This window comes from Cebus imitator, unplaced genomic scaffold, assembly GCF_001604975.1.
Source record: "Cebus imitator isolate Cc_AM_T3 unplaced genomic scaffold, Cebus_imitator-1.0 Scaffold156, whole genome shotgun sequence".
Classification (NCBI taxonomy): Eukaryota; Metazoa; Chordata; class Mammalia; order Primates; family Cebidae; genus Cebus; species Cebus imitator.
In genome coordinates, this window is record NW_016107471.1 from 1,626,104 (window position 1) to 1,648,119 (window position 22,016).

A 22,016-nucleotide genomic window follows, 5' to 3' on the forward strand; every position below is an offset into this window, starting at 1 on the left:
GAAATGGATAAATTTCTGAAAACATACAATCTCTTAAGATTGAACCAAGAAGAAATTGAAACACTTAACAGACCAGTAAGGAGTCTCAAAACTGAATTAGCAATAAAAACCTACCAACCGGAAAAATCCCTGAACCAGATGAATTCACAGGTGAATTCTACCAATATAAAGAAAAGCTGGTACCATTCCTACTGAAAGTATTTCAGAAAGTTGAAGGGGACGGATTCTTCTTTAACTCAATCTATAAGGCAAGCATCATTCTGATACCAAACTCTGGCAGAGATGCAGTGAAAAAAAGGAAACTTCAGGTCAATATTCCTAATGAACATAGATACAAAAGTTCTCAACAAAATATTAGCAAACTGAATCCAGTAACACATAAAAAAGCCAATCCACCATGATCAAGTAGGCTTTACTCCTGGAATGCAAGGTTGGTTCAACATACATATGCAAATCAGTGAATGTGATTCATCACATAAACATAACTAAAAACAAAAGCTACATGATTATCTCAATGATGCAAAAATGATTTCAATAAAATTCAATATCCCTTCATTTTAAAACCATCAACAAACTAGTCATCAAAGGAACACACCTCAAAATAGACTCATCTATAACAAATCTACAGCCAATATTATACAGAATAGGCAAAAGCTGGATGGATTTCCCTTGTAAACCACAACAAGACAAGGATGTCTACTCTCACTACTCCTATTCAACATCATTCTGGAAGTCCTTGCCAGATTAATCAGTCGGGAGAAAGAAGAAGGAAAAGAAGAAGTAAAACTCTCCCTCTTTGCAGATAATATGATTCTATACTTAGAAAACCCCATAGTCTCTGCCCAAAGGCTCCTAGATCTGATAAATAATTTCAGCAAAGTTTCAAGATACAAAATCAATGTACAAAAATAAGTAACATTTCTAGACACCAATTATGTCCAAGTTAAGAGCCAAATAAAAAATGCAATTTTATTCACATTAGCAATTCAAAGAATAAAATACTTAGGAATACACCTAACCAAGGAGGTAAAAGAGCTCTACAATTGGAATTACAGAACACTATTGAAAGAAATCAGTGATGACACAAATTAATGGAAAAACATTCCATGCTCATGGTTAGGAAGAGTCAATATTGTAAAAATAGCCATACTGCCTAAAGCAATTTACAGATTCAATGCTATTCCTATCAAGTTACCAATGACATTTTTCACAGAAGTAGAAAAAAGTATTCTAAAATTCATATGAAACAAGAGTTCAAATAGCCAAAACAATTTGAAATAAAAAGGATAAAGTCAGAGGCATTATATTACCTAACTTCAAACTACACTACAAGGCTACATTAACTAAAATGGCATAGTACTAGAACAGAAACAGACACATAGACCAGTGGAACAGGTTAGAGAACCCAGAAATAAAGTTGCAGATCTACAAACATCTAATCTTTGACAAAGTTAACATAACAAGCAATTGGAAAATGACTCCATTCAATAAATGGTGCTAGGATAAGTGTCTAGCCATATGCAGAAGATTAAAACCAGACCCCTTCCTTTCACATATATAAAAATCGACTCATCATAAATTAAATATAAAACCGAAAACTATAAAAAACCTAGAAGAATACATAGGAAATACCATTCTGGACATAGGGCCTGGCAAAGATTTCATGATGAAAACTGTGAAAACAATTGCAACAAAAACAAAAACTGACAAGCACAATTAAACTAAAAAGCTTTAGGACAGCAAAAGAAACTATCAATAAAGTAAACATACAACCTAGAGTATTGGAGATAATATTTGCCAACTATACATCAGAGAAACATCTGATATCTAGAATCTATAAGGAGTTTAAACAATTCAACAAAAACCATTAAGGAATGGGAAAGGACATTATATTAGTCAATTTTTCCATTGTATAAAGAAATACCTAAGACTGAATAATTTATAAATAAAAGAGATTTAACTGGTTGATGGTGTTGCAGTCTGTTCAGGAAGCATGATGCTGGCATCTGCTCAGCTTCTGAGGAGGCCTCAGGAAATTTGGCAAAGACATAGGATCAGCCTTAATGCCCATCAGTGGTGGACTAGATGAAGAAAATTTGGTACTTGTATACTACAGAATACTACACAGCCATAACAAGAATTTCATGGCCTTCACAGCAATATGGATGGAGGTGGAGACCATTGTCTTAAGCAAATTAATGCAAGAACAGAAAACCAAATACTCCATGTTTATCTTTCTAAGTGTGAGCTAAACATTGAGGATGTATGAACACAAGGGAACAAAAGACATCAGGGACTACTTGAAGGTAGAGTGTGGAGGATCAGAATCAAAAAGTACTTATCAGCTACTATGCTCATTACCTGGGTGACTCGATAATCTGTAAACCAAACCCTGAAACACACAATTTACCCATTTAACAAATCTGCACATGTGCCCCCTGAACCTAAGATACAAGTTGGAAAAAACAAAGTGAAGAAAAATATTTTATTTTTGTTTGTAATAATGTGCTTTGAATAGTCTAGATATTTTTCTGCTGGTTTATGAACCTACTTTTTTTAAGACAGAGTCTTACTCTGTCTCCCAGACTGGAGTGCAGTGGCACAATCTTGGTTCAACGTAACCTCTGCCTCCCAGGTTCAAGTGGTTCTCCTGCCTCAGCCTCCCAAGTAGCTGCGATTACAGGTGCCTGCCACCATGCTTGGCTAACTTTTGTATTATTAGTAGAGATAGAGTTTCACCATGTTGGCCAGGCTAATCTCAAACTCTTGACCTCGGGTGATCTGTCTGCCTCGCCTCCCAAAGTGCTGGGATTACAGGTGTGAGCCACTGCGCCTGGCCATGGACCTACATTTTTGTTTAATGTTATGCATAGTCAAAGATAATTATAGCAAGTTGCATCTTCAAGGCAAATGCCAATGTCAATCTCATTGAACCTCTTTGAATTAGTTTATTATCCTAAACTAAGATTTATAGTTTATTCAAGTCAAAAATTGTGCTCGAATTAAGGTGGCATGCATTGTTTAAGTGAAATGCCAGAGTATTTTAATTTTATGTTTCTGTGGCCCAAGGGAATTAAAATAGATATTATGCCCTGAATACCAGTGTCAATGACTGCCTGTGAACCATGTCAGACCCAATATCAACAAAGGTCTCTTCAGCTAAGGCTTCCTAGTGTCAGAAAGTCAAGGACAGTAGGATCTCTAAAGCCCCTGTCATAATAGCCTACACAATAAATGTCACTGCCACAAACTCCTGCAGCCAAGCCACTAAGGCATCTACAGTCATCACGAACACTAATCCAGCTGGAGAAGCTGTATGGAGACTGCAACACTGCATTCACATAGTACCAGAACCACTGCACTCTGCCCAACTGTTGCCCACAGGCCCATCATCAGGTGAATGCTTTCCCCTATGAAAGTCACTCTCTGACATTTGAAAGAGGAGACTGTACCAGAAAATGCACAAGCATTAATGAGGGAATACCAGAAACATGAAAGCACAAAGGAACACAGTACTACTGAAGAAACACGAGAGTTTCCCAGTATCTGACCCCCAAATTTACAGAAGTTTATGAGTTTATTGAAAAGGAATTTAAAATAATGTCTTAAGAAAGCCAAGAGAGACAAAAGAGAATACAAGTAGACAATTCAATGAAATCAAAATAATTCTTGAACTCATGAATGAGAAATTATTCATGAAATAGATATTATAAGAAATAGATATTATAAAAAACAATAAGAAATCTTGGAGACAAAGAATTCAATCAGTTAAGCCAAAAAAAATTCAGTTGAGAGCTTTAAAAAGTAGAGTAGCTAAAGCAGAAGAAAGAATCTGTGAACTTGAAAATCAGTCTTTTGAAATTACTCATTCACAGGAAGAAATGAAAAAAGAATGGAAAAAGTGAAGACAGCCTATGAGATTTATGGAACACCATTAAGTGAAGAAGTATTTGCATTATGTAATTTAAGAAGGCAAGAGACAGAGAAAGAAATTGAAGGCTTATTTAGTGAAATAATTTTAAAAAACTTACTAAGTCTTGGGAGAGATACAGATATTTGGATCCATAAAGCTCACAGATCCCAAAATAGATTAATCCAAAGAGGCACATTATAATCAAATTTTCAAAAGTCAAATACAATTTTAAAAGCAACAAAGAAAAGCATCAAATTACATCATAAGAGCGTTTCCATAGACCATCAGCAGATTTCTCAGTAGAAGACTTGCAGGCCAGGGGAGAATGAAGTGGTGCTGAAAGGAATAAGAAAAACAAAAAAACAAAACTACTAGCCAAGTCTTGCTGTCCTTCAGGGATGAAGGATAAATAAAGTATTTCACAAAAGCCTAAGGAATTCATTATTATTAGACCCACCTTATAAGAAATATTTCAGGAAGTCCTTCAAAGAGAAACAAAAGGATGATTATCCCTAACATGAATACATATGAAAGTGTAAAACTTTCTTCTAGAGGCAATGATGGTTTATAAATCATACATGCCCCTAGTATGAAGGTTAAAAGCCAAAATAAATAAATAGCCAATATGTTGGTTAGAAGCACACAATATAAAAAGATGCAAATTTGACATAAAACACAAATTGTGTATCAGGCGAGCACAAAAATCTAGAGATTTTGTACGCAACTGAAGTTAATTTTTTATCACCTTAAAAATGTGTATTATTGTAACCAAGCAGCTTAGCTTCAAACTGCCTTTAAAACCTTTTTTTCCTTTCTTTCTTTCCTCTTTTCTCCCCAGTCTCAGGTTATAGCGTTGAGAGGAGCCACACACACATTGTCCAGAATGTGCTGTGAACCTCCATTCCCTCTCCCTTTTCCACTTTATTATCTACCTAAATGGTTGTTAAATGCACATCATGCCTACTTATCTGATCATATATTTTCTTAGAAGCCCCAGGACATGAATGCTGACACAGACCAGACACCTGCAGAATTCTCTCCCCATACAGGCCACCAAAAATCGTAACTAGCAAAGGGTCCAGCTGCTCACTGCTTGTAGAAAGAAGACAAAATAACAAGAGTAAGGTGTGATAAAAAGAGAGGAGACTTTATTATCCATGCTAGCAAGGGGAAGAGTGGAAATTATTTTGGAAGAATTTGACCCACTGTTCCTCTTGCTAGCACAGATAATTAAATATCTTCTCCTTTTATCTATCATACTTCGTTCTTGTGATTTTGGCTTCTTTCTACAAGCGGCAAGCAGCCAGAGCCTTTACTGGTGGCAAGATATTTTACTTAAACCTCATGGCAGCCACGAAACAAAAATCTACAGCAGATACACAAATGATAAAGTGAAAGGAGTCAAAGCTTAGCACTATAGAAATTATCAAATAACAAAAGTAGACACGAGAAGAAAAAAGGAACAAATAAGCTACCAAATAACTAGAAGAGAAATAAAATTGCCATAGTAAGTTCTTATCAGTAATCACTTTGACTGTGAAAGGATTTTATTCTCCAACCAAAATCACATAGTTGATGAATGAATTAAGATCCACTGAAGTGACAAGACTTAGGGACAGACACAGGCTGAAATTAAAAAGATGGAAGGGGAAAGTCCATGTAAATGGTATCCATAAGAGAGCAGGAGTGGCTATTCTTATATCTGATAAAATAGACTTCAAAAGTTGTCATAAGAGACACAGGAGGTCATCTTTAATGATAACGGGGTCATTCATTAAGATAACTCAACCATTCTAAGTATGTATACACCCAATATTGGAGCAGCTAAATATATAAAGCAAATATTAATGAACATGAAATGAGAAGTAGCAATATAATATGGTACTTCAAAATCCCACTTTCAACAAATTTTCCATCAGAAAATTAATAAGGTGATACTGGACTTAAATTGAACTTTTGACAAAATTGCCCTAACAGACAGTTATAATTGATATAAGTTAGAAAAGTATTACCTCTATCTGTTTCCTATATTTTAAAGCAACAAGGGTTGTCTGAGTTTATTTTTATACCTCTGGTGATTAGAATACAAATTTCAGTTTAGAAGGAAGTTTTTATTACATTGAGAAAGCAAATTGCAGCTGATAATAGAGAAATGGTTGCTATCTTATTTGTGTATGTATGACTCAAGTTTACACAAGTAAGTCTGAAGCTACATAAATAAGAATGTGCCCAAATCTGGAATGATTTTAAGTCCCCTAATAATGTAGAAAGCAGGAAAGCCAATTAGAAGGATGACTTTATTGCTGAGCAAATTTGAGGACAGGATACCTCTAAAGGGAAGTAAATTATATTCATTGGTTAGAAAAACATACTTTTTTATTTAGTATTTTTTGAATTTAGAGATATTAGAGTATCTTTTCTGTAATATGCTTGATAAAATATATTGAAAAGTGTTGCTGAACAAACCTAAAAATTCAAAGATTCTGACAGGCAGTTATCTTAAGAGAGGATCATTCTATTCAATTAAGAATGAAGCTGATTTGAATCTAGACTCCAATAGTTGAAAGTGTTGGTTTCTTTCCAGTTAACCTGCATTATTTGGTATACCTCTTCAGGTGTGCCAACTGAATGCATGGGTGTTTTATGTCACCTTTTTTCCACTGTGAATTTTGAACTTCAATTTTCCTTTCCCAATAAATTATTGTGACTGAATTTGCTATTAAGTTCCCACACCTGTCCATCAGCCATATAGTTTTTGCTCAGTTTCTCAGCTCTTCAATTACTGTTGCCAGTTAGCAAGAGGAAAAGTAGTAAGATAATCAGGCTTATGTCCCTCTACATTTTTCTCTTTCGAGTTTTGATGCCTCAAGTGCTACTGCCTTTAGTTTTCTGATGTATTCAAAAGGTAATTCATTTTTATATTTTTTCCAGCTTGTCTGGTTGTACTTGAGAAAAAGAGAGAGAGAGAGAGAGAGAGAGAGAGAGAGAGAGAGAGAGGGAAATTGTTGGGCAAAATGCTAGTCAGCCTTTGACAGAGGAGTCAACTACATGTGTAATATTAACACTAGCATCTTTATATTTTAAAAGTGAATTCCAATGTGGAACAAAAAGAAGAAAATTGAATGTAGGGAAAATGGAGATAACCACAGGAATATTGATGCCAAAAAATAATGACGATCTGTCATGTGAACCAGAAGTCGATGAGGCATCACTGAAATAATCTATTTTTATTTAATATCTGTTGGCACAAGTGAATAGTAATTTTTGCTTGTTTGGTAGTTTATGGACCTTGAAGGAAATAGTAACTTTCGTCTTCTTTGGCCCTCACTTTATTCCCTGATAATTCATCAGATTTTTATTTAGCTTTTTATTCATTTCTATTTTGAACTAAAATTAATTTGACAACACTATTATTTTTCCATTTCCCTTTTGCCTAATTTTCAGCTTCATTTGAGTCTTGAGTTGTGCTCAGTTTTACATAAAATTAGAGAGAGGTGCATAGGTCTCATGCCCATTATTATTTTCTCCTCTCCTTTTTTTCTATTTTGGATATTTAGTTTTTAGTATTACCAGTTTTAAAGCAGATAAAACTTTCCATGTGTTACCGTCGTCAGAAATTATCTACACATTTAGTAGTCACTAATAATCTGGGATAACATTCTCCAATAAACTGATCTCTCCAATATGGTAGGTAGATGTGACTATTAAACTCTTGAAATGGGTTAGTATTGCTGAGAAATTGATACTGTAAGTGTTTGCTTAATTTTAACTAATTTAAATTTTAAATGGCCACATGTGTCTAGTAGCTACTGTATTGTACAGTCAGATCTAGAACATATATTATTTACTTAGGTAAATTTATCCCAAATTACTCTACAAAAATGTCTCATTTTACATTATATTTACACAAAATATATTTTTGAATTTTCCAATGTAGGCATTTATTCCTTTGTTATTAATAAAATAATGTCAAGGTTAGTAATGAGGAATTTTACTGTTGAAAATGTTATACTATTCTTTATTTCAAACCACTATACTTTCTTGAAATAATAAGATACCTCATACCTAAGATAACTATAAAATATAAATTTATACTAAGTTTTTTGCTTCAATTATCATGGTTACAAAAATAGCAAATCACTTAATATAGTTTTGTTTACTCAAAGGAATTGGGAGTTAAATAATATTTGATTAAATACTTGTGAGATTTTATTTCATTAATTATATCTTGTTCCTAAATTTTATTTAGATTTATATTCTATGTTCATTAATACTATTCAATTAGCAGTCTGTAATTGATAACAATATCTTTTTGACAGTTTGAGGAATTTTAATATAAAAATAAATGGATAGTGTCTAGCATATTTGGGGAAAGAAGTCGTCCATATTACTTTGACATTTTTCTAAATCATTAATGATCTCACAATTTTTCCTTTGCATTAAATAAATATTAATGTTATTTTAATGGAAATGGAAGGGATTTTCTAACTTTCAGAGAAGAAGCCACTTTTATCATCCATTATGAAATATCATACCTTTCAATTTATTAGTGTCAGCATGATGATTGCTATTATAATGATATTTTTAAAAATCAGTAAACAAGTTTAGGAACAAAAGCAATAGGAATATACTGCTAAAACATAATAAATACTAAGTTAAAAAATATATAATGGTGACATTTGCCATCAAATAAGAGTTCAGTGCTAATGCATGGTGTATTATTATAATCAATTACTCAGATTAATTATAGTTTATGTGGCAGCGGATGAGGGATAGCCAAAAAAAAAAAAAGTTACAACTTTCAAAAATGCTGGTAATATGAAGATATCAGCTGTTCCTTGCTTTGCTACAAATTCTGTATTTTAATGTTTTAATTGACAATGTTGTACATCATGTTCTTTTTTAATTGTGCTATAGGTTCTGGGGTACATGTGCAGATCACACAGGATTGTTGCATAGGTACATATATGGCAAGGTGGTTTGCTGCCTCCATACCCCCCATCACCTATATCTGGCATTTCTCCCCATATTATCTCTCCCCAACCTCCCCACTCCCTACTGTCCCTCCCCTAGCCACCCCCGAACAGACCCCAGTGTGTGATGCTCCCCTCCCTGTGTCCATGTGTTCTCATTGTTCACCACCTGCCTATGAGTGAGAACAAGTGGTGTTTGATTTTCTGTTCTTGTGTCAGTTTGCTAAGAATGATGGTTTCCAGATTCATCTATGCCCCTATAAAGGACATGAACTCATCATTTTTTATGGCTGCATAGAATTCCATGATGTATATGTGCTACATTTTCCTTGTCCAGTCTATCATCGATGGACATTTGGGTTGGTTCCAGGTCTTTGCTATTGTAAACAGTGCCAGAGTGAACATATGTGTGCATGTGTCTTTATAATACAATGATTCATAATCCTTTGGATATATACCCAGTAATGGGATTGCTAGGTCAAATGGAATTTCTATTTCTAGATCCTTGAGGAATTGCCACACTGTCTTCCACAATATTTGAACTAATTTACACTCCCACCAACAGTGTAAAAGTGTTTCTATTTCTCCACATTCTCTCCAGCATCTATTGTCTCCAGATTTTTTAATGATTGCCATTCTAGCTGGTGAGAGATGGTATCTCACTGTGGCTTTGATTTGCATTTCTCTAATGACCAGTGATGATGAGCATTTTTTCATATGTTTTTTGGCCTCACATATGTTTTCTTTTGAAAAGTGTCTGTTCACATCCTTTGCACACTTTTGAATTAGTTTGTTTTTTCTTGTAAATCTGTTTTAGTTCTTTGTAGATTCTGGTTATTAGCCCTTTGTCAGATGGGTAGATTGCAAACATTTTTTTCCCATTATGTTGGTTGCTCGTTCACTCTAATATTGTTTCTTTTGCTGTACAGAAGCTCTGGAGTTTAATTAGATCCCATTTGTCTATTTTGGCTTTTGTTGCCATTGCTTTTGGTGTTTTAGTCAGGAAGTCCTTGCCTATGTCTATGTCCAGAATGGTTTTGCCTAGGTTTTCTTTTAGGGTTTTTCTGGTGTTAGGTCTTATGTTTAAATCTTTATTCCATTTGGAGTAAATTTTAGTGTAAGGTATCAGGAAGGGGTCCAGTTTCTGCTTTCTGCACGTAGCTAGCCAGTTTTCCCAACGCCATTTATGAAACAGGGAATCCTTTCCCCATTGCTTGTTTTTGCCAGCTTTGTCAAAGATCAGATGGTTGTAGGTGTGTGGTGTTGCCTCCGAGGCCTCTGTTCTGTTCCATTGGTCTATATCTCTGTTTTGGTACCAGTACCATGCTGTTTTGATTACTGTAGCCTTGTAGTATAGTTTGAAGTCAGGTAGCGTGATGCCTCCAGCTTTGTTCTTTTTGCTTAGGATTGTCTTGGCTATGTGGGCTCTCTTTTGGTTCCATATGAAGTTTAAGGTGGTTTTTTTCCAGTTCTGTGAAGAAGGTCATTGGTAGCTTGATGGGGATAATGTTGAATCTATAAATTACTTTGGGTAGTATGGCCATTTTCACAATATTGATTCTTCCTAACCATAAGCATTGAATGTTTTTCCATCTGTTTGTGTCCTCTCTCGTACATCATGTTTTTAATAGTGAATATTTTTCAAATTCTCGATCTCTAGTTTCATATATAAACCTGAGACAGGGGCATTTGAATCATCTAGGGTTCTCTAAACTAACTTATGGCCTAATAGCCATTGAAATGTAGTCTTTAATAGCTGTAAAATTATTCATTTTGGTTTCTTTTTTGCCTACACTGTTGAAATCAACCAAACCTATCCTTTTATACATTTTAATGTGTTATCGAAATGTATAATGTCTTCCATCACAGAAGTTTTCTAAAATATCAGAAAAGTGTTTGAATAAGATATGATTAAAAATGTGGCCCTATTTTTCAGTCCTAGGATTATCAACATTAGGGCATTTATATTTTTCATTCTGGCTTGTTTTTACATAGTATTTAAAGTTACAGGTGTGTCAACCTCATTTTAAACATTAAAACTTTACACTAATCTTTGTTATACTTTAACCTACTTTTAATAATTTAATGTTTAATTGTTTCCTTCTGCTCTAACAGTCCTCTCAAATGAGGTCATTTTTGACCATCAAATTTTAATTTCAAATTACAAATGTATACATTTGATTACTTAAATTTTATTTCAAATTGCAAATGTATATGTAATTCGTCAAAAAAGTATCTGCTTTTTTTCTAATCTGCCTTTTATTCATCCTTGTTCTCCCATTTTCATCCTTACTTTCTATCCCCCTTCCTTGTTCTCAAATAATTAAAGATTACCCTAGCAGCCTGGCATACTGTTAGAGGGTACTCACAATAATTATTCAAATAATTTTTTAACAAAGGCTAGTAATAGGTTATTTTCTACTCTGAAATTCAAAGTGTTGCTGCTGTGTCTATATCAGGACACGTACATTTCACCTGTGGCATTTATTGTGCTAAAGAGCTGCTCCTAGATAATTTTGAATATGCAGTTGAGAAAAATACCAGTGGGCAGCTACTCAAACATTATTTTTGACAGTGGATCGTACCATTATGTGAAGTCCTATAAAGATGCCAAATTATTAAACCAATCATATTCTAAATTTTGCAGATTGGTTGAGATGACACTTTACTTATAAAAGCATTAAGTAATATTTCATCTTAGCTGCATTCTGTGACACTTACATATTCACACATGCACATGCACACAGATCCATGTCAATAAATTATCAGCTTAATGATTTAAGCAAGAATTCAGTATATAGTATTAAATTAATTTTTTTCTTCATCCAGACCAGTGTAAAAGTACTGTTGCTTCTTCAGAAAGTCATAGTCTACCTCTATACTGTCCTATAGGTAGCCTCTGGCCTCGTGGCTGTTGAACTATTGAAATGTGGCAAGTCCAATTTGAGATTTGGTATTAACAAAAGACTGGAAGATACCTTACCAGTAATTTTTATATTCGTTGCATATTGAAATAGTAACATTTTGGATATATGTATTTTAATAAAATATATTATTAGAGCCAATTTGACTTTATTCTTCTTATTTCTCTGAATGTGGCTCCTAGAAAATTTTAAACTACATATATTTCTTGGATTTGTAGCTCACATTATATGTCCATTGGACCATACCAATTGCATTAGCTCATTTTGCTTTGCTGTAAAGGAATACCTGAGGCTGGTTAATTTATAAAGAAAAGAGATGTATTTTGTCTCAGGGGTCTGCAGACTGTACAAGAAGCACAGTGCCAGATCTGGTTCTCGTGAGTCCTCAGAAGGCTTAGAATCATGATGGAAGGCTCAGGGAGAGCAGGCATCTATCATAGCGAGAGAGGAAGCAAGGAGGAGGAGAGGAGGTGCCTGGCTCTTTAAACCAGCTCTCATGTGAACAAGTAAAGTGAGTGAGAACTCACTTTTTACCATGGGGAAGGCACCAAGCCTCCCACTAGGCCCCACCTTCAACATTGGGGGTCACATTTCAACATGAGATTTGGAGGGAACTAATATCCAAACTATGTCACCAATTTAGTTCATCATCATGGCTCTAACTACATTACTGCAAAAAATAAAATGTAATAAGATAATTTTATTCTCTGAATATCTTTACATTTGCAGATGATGATTTTTTTTTCTCTCAGAAAACGAATGTGGAATAGTAATAGCACATTGAATGTTTAACCACAATTTAACTAAAGCCTCTTTTGACACCCTTATACATATAAGGGTATAGACAGCCTCTTCTATAGATGAAAATTACCATGAATAATTCCAGGTGGTTACAATTCTCATATAGACATTATTTATCAGTGATTCATTTATATTCAAATTAATTATTTTATGTTTTCAATAGCTGTTTACAACTTGATTTTTTGTAGGATAATGAAACTGTCACTTTTTTCTCACTATTGAGGTCAAATGTATCTTCAGGGCCAAGATTATCTGTAAAAGTTAGGGAAGATGTCAAAGTAAAATTGGTGATGTGAGAACTTAAAACGTTTGTTTATTTGGTGGCCCATCTTCTGTTGACATTCCTGCTATCTCTTTGAGATACCCTCTCCCCACTCTTCAGACCTCCATTCAGCCACTTTAATCAAGTCACAGACATTATCTTTACTCTCCACTGCTATGGTCCTTGAGTGATTTTTAATACCATTTTGAAAAGAATCCTTCTATAAAAATACTTGTTTCCCTGTGTGTCTTTCACTGTTAGATCCTTTTAGCTAACATAAAATCTATCATCCTTCAGAACAGACACGTTTTCAAGATCTCTAAGTTTGAGATTGCCTTCTCTACAATGACACCCATTTTTTTCTCACCTTGCCTTCATTTTCATCAAACTTTTTCTTATGTGACTTCTAGTCTTTTACCTCACTATTGTATATTTCTTTTATGCTGGTTATTCCTGCCTTGCCTTCTTATGTGACTTCTAGTCTTTTACCACACTATTGTATTTTTATTCTATTCTGGTTGTTCTTGCCTTACCTTCCCATTATTCCTGCCTACTCGGGAGTGTCCAGATGGCCTTTCCAGCGTTGATTTCCCATCCCTTGTACCACACCCCAATCTGTGCTATTCCTGCTTAGCCTTCCAGGCCACTGATTGAGTCCATAAAAACCAACTAGCTGTTCTCAAGTCTTTTCACATTTACGTTGTGCTCCAAAAATATCCTAGAATACTTACTCCAGAATTTTGTTCTCCTCAGGTTAACTGTTCCCTCTCAATTTCCACACTCTTAGAAACCAACATGCCTCCTCTTTTACTTAGAAAAATAAATCAAACTACAAACTGGTGTTAATTTTGCCACCCCCCCCACCCCTGTGCTTTATCATTCTAAGCATCTAGAAGTGTTTAAATACCTAAACATTTTATGTACTTTGATTGGTCTTGGGGTTATAAAGATGTATGTTCCTAAGGCACTCATAGTTCAATGTAGGAAATATACAAAAACGAAAGAATTCTAGAATGAGATACATGTTTATAGCAAAGACAGAAACAACGTTATTGGAACATTGGGGTGGACATATTTGAATTTTCACGAATCTTTATGAAATGATATGAAAAATTAATGATATGGTAAAATATATTACGTTGTTTAGGATGAGTGGGCAGGTTTTTGTCAACTGTGTCTTACTTTGATGATAAATGAAGTAACTCTTCATACACACACACACACACACACACACACAGACTTTTTTTTCTTTTAAATAAACAAGCCATGAAAGCATTTGAAAATGGAAAAAATCCATGCTCTCAATGAACCACTAATGGGGTCAACATAATTCTATTTTTCTATTTCATTTTTTCCATTCTGTGGTATGGTACTTTCTGCAGAAGATGCTTATTCTCCTGCATCTGTTAGTAACCTTGGATTCCTTTTGATTGAAGAACCTTTTGACTTCCAAGGCCACAATGGCATTTACTTCTTTATCAGCTATCTGTCCTGTAAATGTCCTTGGAATAGGAAAAATATGTACTTGAAATCAGAGTAAACGTTATCAGAGGAATTCACAAGAAGGAACAAATTCATATAAATATTGCGTTAGCTGATACTTATGTATGTATATTTTGTGTATATCCTTACTTAGAATATAGCAATCAAATTTGGAGAAAAATTAGCAGGGATAATGTCAAGGTGAAAGAGATTTTATCTTTGATCATTACATGAACATGACAGATCTATTACAGAGATCAGCTCGATTGCTCTTTTAAAAGCTGAAAAGCGGTGACCATGAATTCTACTTTTGAAGTATCTCATTTCAATTCTGTGATGTGTATTTGGTTACATCTGGGCCCAAACAAGAAATGCCTCTCATCATTATACAGTCTGATATATTGATTATATGGCTGTATTCCATCATGATGTAATGAGTGTGGTTATATTCAACAGTGTTTTAAAAATATAAATGAGATTAGTTAGATTTATTTGCCAGGAATAATTTGAATTCACTGTCTCATATTCAGGTTCAAAACATTATTTGTGGCTGGAGAACGATGTGATATAGATACCCTGGAATGGTCCAAAAGTGTCTTCAGAGTACCCGTCTTAGACCATTGGTGGCAAACTGGTGAGCATTTTCCTAGCATGTACGTAAGTATTAAATAAACGTCCTAAAAGACTGCAGGGATTGGAGGAAACTTTTGAGCTATGACCAGATCAGGCACAAACTCAGGATTCGAGTGGTTCAGGTTTCAGTAAAAATAAGCAATTTTTTTATTGTTGTGTTATTAATAATGTCTTCATAAGTGACGATGATGCCAACATTGCCTTGCTCCCTAGGTATAAAGCACTAAAGACCTCTTTGTCTTCTCTTTTTTGTTTCCTATATCTGGTAAGTTACTAAGCCTCATATTTTCCTTTAAAGTACATTTTGGGTTTATCCCGCCTTCAGTATTCCCATTGCCTTTGAACTGTGGCAGCTGCTTATCGTCTGCCCTGATTTAAAGTATCCTAATCACTCATCTCTGTTCTCTCTGCTTTTTTATACACCCTGTACACTGTTCCCAGCGTCCCTTTATGAAGCCTTGTTCCTCTCACACGACTCTCTGGCCACCTTCTATATTCTGTAAAATCTAATATATTCTACCTAGCATTCAAGGCAGAGAAATTTATTTTTCTTCAAAACAATCATCATTACATATGTAATTTATTCATTTAATTTATTTTGTTTATTCTCTGTAGTCCTCCCACTAAGTGTTCTTGGGAAACAAATTTTCATATTAAATGGATCGACTGTAAACTTTGGAATAAGCAGACAACTACCACAACAAAAACGCTGCTTCTTCTTTGGAGGGATGGCTATATACATGAGAGTGGGTACATTGTCTAGAAGCCATTTATCTCCTCACCAAGTATAGAGATTTTAAACAGTTTGACCCACCGAAAGCAACTATGAGCCTTGGCAGTCCTACAACCTTCATATACACATATTTTGGTTCAGTCCCAGTTAGTTCAATGAATTAGATCAACATTTTTATATAAATGTTTTCAGTATTCTCACCTTCTGTGCTTCTGGGGCAGAATATCCAATTTGGGTTAAAAATGAATCAGATTGCTTCACAAAAAATTAGTTCCGATTATAAAAATGATTTTCACGTAAAAGATTAACTGAGACTAAACCTCAAATTCAGTGTTTGATATTTCTGAAATTTTTGATTCTGAGAAATTATACTTTTTATATTATGTCCTTGAATATTGTTCTTTAACAGTGTGTTTTTTGGCTCAGCATGGTGGCTCACGCCTATAATTCCTGCACTTTGGGAGGCCAAGGCAGGCAGATCACTAGAGGTCAGGAGTTTGAGACCAGTCTGGCCAACATGGTGAAACCCATCTCTACTTAAGATACAAAAAACTACCTGGGCATGGTGGCGCATGCCCATAATCCCAGCTACTCGGGAAGCTGAGGCAGGAGAATCACTTGAACCCGAGAGGCAGAGGTTTCAGTGAGCTGAGGTCCTGTCATTGCGCTCCTGCCTAGGCAACAGAGCAAAATTCAGTCTCAAAAAAAAAATGTTTTCTCCTTTGAAATATGAAATATAAAATGAATGATCAGAGCAGAAGACGCTTTCCTTACATTTTCCCTAAGATGAAAATCAGAAGGTTTCTCTTCCCTCCAGTTTTATTTACTAAGGGCAAATTCGGTACTACTTACTTAGACTCAGTTTTGTAACCATTTAGAACATACCAAATATAAGACTGTTGAGAAAATGCTACAATAATGCTATGTGTAGAAATACATAAAAATGAGAATTATTGCTTCTGCAAGAATAATATTTACAGTATTTAAGTATTCCCATTAGCCAGGAAAGTTTTAACAGTTACTTTCTTGGTCATGAACTGGAAAATGTTTTGTCACCTTTAAGATAATTTCCTTTATCTGGTCAAAATGGAGGAATTACTTCCCATATAAATGTGACCTGGCACAAACGCTTGCAGAGGAGTTCTGTGTTTCCTTCTTAAAGGTGACTGTGCCGAAACTCACTGAAGAAAAGCAGCACATTCATAAATACAATTATAAAATTCCTTTACTTTTTCTTAATACATAATAGCATATGTATTAAGAAGAAAACCAGCACATTCATAAATACAATTATAAAATTCCTTTACTTTTTCTTAATACATAATAGCATATGTGGATATATGTAGTTAGTGTATTTAGGCTTGCAGAAAAGCTCACCGAAGCCTGTGCCAAGCATATGAGGTCCTTGGTGATAGTGAGTTTCATGAGAATTTGCAATTTTTCTTTAATGTATTATTCCAAGGGAATTAATAGCCACATTGTGTCAGTGTGCTGTCACTGTAATCAGGTTGGAGTGACTGTTAATTGCCATAGAAAACATGTGGATTTTACTAATTAAATGACTGATTTTTTCAATTTCCATTGTCCTCATCCCATTTGATTTTCCAGCGTTTGGTATTCTGTCCTGCTAAACTACACAAATACATTTGGATGGGTAGATAGATAGCTACTAGCTAGATCGCTAGATCATTTTGTGCTTTGTAAAATAATTTCAATATAGGTGAATCAAAGGTCAACTACTAACAGGAACGTAGTCAGGATCTCTATTCATTTGCATAAAAATCAATTTATCATTTTTAAAGTTGTATGTGGTGATAAGTAGTTACAAAATGTTACTGAAGGGCTGGGCATGGTGGCTCATGCCTGTAATCCCAGCACTTTGGGAGGTCGAGGAGGGTGGGTCACGAGGTCAGGAGTTCAAGACCAGTCTGACCAACATGGTAAAAACCCCATCTCTGCTAAAAATACAAAAATTAGCCAGGCGTGGTGGTGCGTGCCTGTAATCCTAGCTACGCAGGAGGCTGAGTCAGGAGAATTGCTTGAACCCTGGATGTAGAGGTTGCAGTGAGCTGAGATCGCACCACTGCACTCCAGCCTGGGCGACAGAGTGAGACTCCAGCTCAAAAAAATACACACACACACACACACACACACACACACACGAAGTTCAACATTTTCAACCATTCTTCCTTAAAGTGCTATCAAATTGATGTTTGATTCCAAGGGAAAGGGCAAGTATGTTATGAGTTATTATGAACTCTTAACAAAACATCTGATATTTCTAGTGCATTCATGAGTTTCCTAGTTTTGTATTTCAAATAGGTGGTAGTGAATTTCTCCAAGAAGCGTGCTAGTAAACACATGTTAATGTTTAAGAGAAGGTTAGCTTTAACCAAAGAATTCTTTCCTTTATTTCAAATTTCAAATTTTCTACGGGGTACCCTTTTCTTGTTATTGACTTAGAAGCCGGTATTTTTTTACATACTTGTACACTTCTATGAACCTTATATAAATTCATATATATGTGATTTCATATATATATGGATAATTCATGAAAGTTTGCTCTCTGATTACATTGATATTTGTGTACAAATGAGCTGCTTAGAAACTGAGATATGTAATTTGAAATGAGTAAGGGATATGTTAAGTAACTATAATGTGTGGATAAAAATTAATTAGTTCCTTTGACTTGAGTTGTAAGAAGGGACTCTGAAGTCAATTCATTTATATGACCATGTTTTATTAATCAGGATTCTCCAGAGAGACAGAATTCATAGATTGAGATACAGATTTAAAAGACGAGACTTGCTAGATAGATTGGCTGGCTTGATTATGGAGGCTAAGAAGTCCTGTAACAGGCCATGTACAAGCTGGAGACCCTGGAGTTCTGGTAGTGTGGCTCAGTCCAAGTCCAAAAGCCTCAGAATCAGGGAAGTTAATGAATGGTGTCACTCTTAGTTCAAGACCAAAATCTTGAGAACTCAGGGGCCACTTGTGTAAGTCCTGGACTCCAAAATAGGGGGAGCCTGGAGTAGTTGTCCAGGAATAGAAGAAGAGTGTATTCCAACTTCAGCAGATGGATACTTCTTTCCTCTGTTCTTGTTTTTTCTGGTCCTGGCTGACTGGATAGTGCCGTCTCGCAATGAGGAAAGATCTCATCTTGTGCCCTCAGACTCATATATTAGTCTCTTCTGGGAACATCTTCCCAAACACAATAAAAAATAATACTTTTCTAGATTGCTAGGTATTTCTTAATACAGTCAAGTTAACACCTAAAATTAACCATCACACGTTATTATTGTTACTCTCATGCAATTTGTATTAGTACCAACAGATTCTAGTGACTAATATCCTTTTTTATTTCATTAATATAGGCATTCTTTGATATCTTATTCAAATAAAACCTAATATTCTAAATGGAAAGCTAGTCTGTGGAAAATAAGGACAGGTTAGCACCCTCCACCCCTCATATGAATATTTTATTAAATTGTTGCTGTTCAGTACCACTGAAGCATGAAGCTCTTGCTTTGGAATATAATAATGTAAATATTTAATTTTCTCGTGAAGGAAATTGGTCTTGTCAAGTTTAGAGAGGAGAGTTGTCTCTATTTGTTTCTAAATCTGTATAAAAGCCAAATTATCCTTCACCCAGATGCTTTATCTTCACAGTAACTCATCCATAAGAAGATTGAAAACATCTGGATTATTGAGTGAATTTTTCATTTTCTTTTTTACCCAGAGATAGAGAAACAGAGGTGTTACAATCATAATTTAAAAAGGGAAAATAAAGAAGATAATTGTTTCATTAAAACATGGTAATTCATGTGCAAAAAAAAAAAATGAACAGCCAAAACTTCACTATCCTCAGCTCCACAATCCCCTATAACAATAAAAACACTATATTGTTATAGAGGTCAGACAGGAAGCACAATTTTGGAAGAAAAGAACTGTCAGTGCAGTTCATGGTGGCCTTTGCAGGATTTTTTTTCTTGTGATTTAAGATGACTATAAAGGACTTCTTGTTTTTATGAATAAATGAACTAGTACAAAAAAAGATTTGCTTAAAGTTCAGAGACTTACTATTAAATCCTAAACACATTAGATCCTTTCCTTTCCTTTCTTTCCCTTTTCCTTTCCTTCATTCCTCCCTCATTCCATCCTTCCCTCCCTCCCTCCCTCCTTTAGCTCCCTTCCTTCCCTCCCTCCCTTCCCCCTCACTCTCTTCCTCCATTCTTTCCTCCTTACCTCTCTCTTGCATCCTTCTTCCCTCCCTCTCTTCTTTTATTTTGCTACAAGATATGGTATTGGTTTAGAAATTATTGTAACAAAACATTCTCAAGACCCAATGTTTAGTGTTGTTTAATCCTGGGTAAAAGCACTTTATTCTTTCTCTTGCTATCACTCAGATACTTCATGACAGCTGCAAAGATAGAATACTCAAGTTCCACAGTGGCTGTTATAAAGGACAACTTAGTGAAGGGTTTATTTCAGTAGAATTCACAGAACACAGTGTCTATACTTACCACCAGAAGATCTAGAGCTTATATTGAAAGCGTTTCAAGTGTCCAGGTACTGATGACATAGTCGAAATGAAGTAATGACCACCAATTTGAGCAGCACTAGGTGATTTTGTTGTTTGTTTTCATCATTTTAATGGAAGATTCTTAGATAATTTTCATAATTCTTAGGTAATTTACAGAATTTTTTAAACTCTAAGGAAGAATTTCAGTGAAATTGAACTCTAAGGGATTTTAAACTCTAAAGGATTTCAATGAAAAAACAGTAGTCAGCTAATAAATTGAGACATTGGTGATGTTTGAAATTATTGATCTTACTTTATCTGCCTTGAGCCATCCTTATTGAGTTCTTATATCTTGATATAATCTGAGTATTTCGCTCCATACTTTATTGAACTGCTTCAGCTTAAATTGCAGCTGTAGTTCTGAAGTAACTATAGTCTATCTACAGCCTAACTCTTCTTCCATTGAGAAAGAATCTGATAATTTTAGATTTTGTTAAACTGGACCCAAAGGCTACAGCAAACTTCAGTCATGTCAGCTCCTAAATCTAAACTATTGATTCTAAGGGTACACATACCCTAATATCATATTATTAAAAAGTTTTAAGGGCTACTTGACATTATTTCCTATTTTTGCACAGCTTGGTAAGTTAATATTCCTGACAGCAGACAACTGAGGCAAGACTTTTAACTACAGAAGTTGACTAGGCTGATCAAATTGAATCCTTATTAGTAGGAATGTCTGGAGAAAATTCATTAGCCCAGAAATTTTTAAAGACAGCAGTACATTTTATTTCAAACATCAAAACCACTAAATAGAATAATTACTAAGAGTTCGATAACAGAGATCTCTGTGGGAAATGTTATAGGCACAACTACAGCCCTGTCTCATTCCTCCCAAGTAAACTAATTTGATAGGTAAGATATTCAAGTCAATTTTTCCCCCGATTGTCCTCCTCCATTGTTACTCTTGAATTCTCAGACATTTTTCTTTCATGTGTCCATGCTGATCTACTGAATTGTAGAGAGATTTTAATCTGTCAGACTGTAGTTCTGAACATTTAGGCTATAATAGGGAATTTTATATCCCTGGAATCAGCATTGAAAACATTAGGCCTCTTGTTATTTCTTTTATTTTTAAAACATTTTACAACTGTGTGTTAGATGTGTGTCTTTCTTCCCAAGTTACTTAGCTTGTGTACTGTGCAAAATCTTGTATATTTACTGCAAAATACATTCCTAGGCATAAGCCATAAAAGGCTCTATACGTTTGATGTGACAATGAAGAAAGTTTATTATTGGTGATTTGAGGACTCCATCTTGAATTATTTAAATTTCCTATGGTTTAGGTTCTAATAGCCATTAGCAAATATTCCTCTGGCTACAGATTGGGGAGCAGAATATTTCCATGTGCTATCAAAGCTTCCTCCTGGATTTTGCTTTTAAACTACTTATTATTCTCTGTTTCTGTATTTTACCCAGTAATTTCTGAGTCTATCAAATTTGCGCTGTTTTGGTAGAGTTTCTTTAAAGTACATGCCTGTGTTTCAAAGACAATCCATTGAACTGGTGTGAAACGCAAACGATAGAACTCAAAGAGCTGGGTTGTACTGAACTGGCAAAACACAGCCCCATGAATGAGGTTGTCCGGGGGATACCCTGGGCTACTTACAAATAGTAGAATGCAAATAATCTTTCAGTAATATGAATGACTTACTGCTGTCTGATTCATCTTTGTTTTTCACAAGTTAATAGAAATAAATTTATATTTTTCTT

The 22,016-nt window shown here is 34.8% G+C and overlaps 1 protein-coding gene across 1 annotated transcript in view; it reads left to right on the forward strand.

The window, feature by feature from the left end:
- Positions 1-22,016, forward strand: part of ACSS3 (acyl-CoA synthetase short chain family member 3) — a 163,452-nt gene that overhangs the window by 88,912 nt on the left and 52,524 nt on the right. Inside the window, exon 9 of the mRNA XM_017543504.2 lies at positions 14,886-14,989. Within this exon, the coding sequence (XP_017398993.1) occupies positions 14,886-14,989 (104 nt within the window). The remainder of the gene's footprint in view (positions 1-14,885; positions 14,990-22,016) is intronic.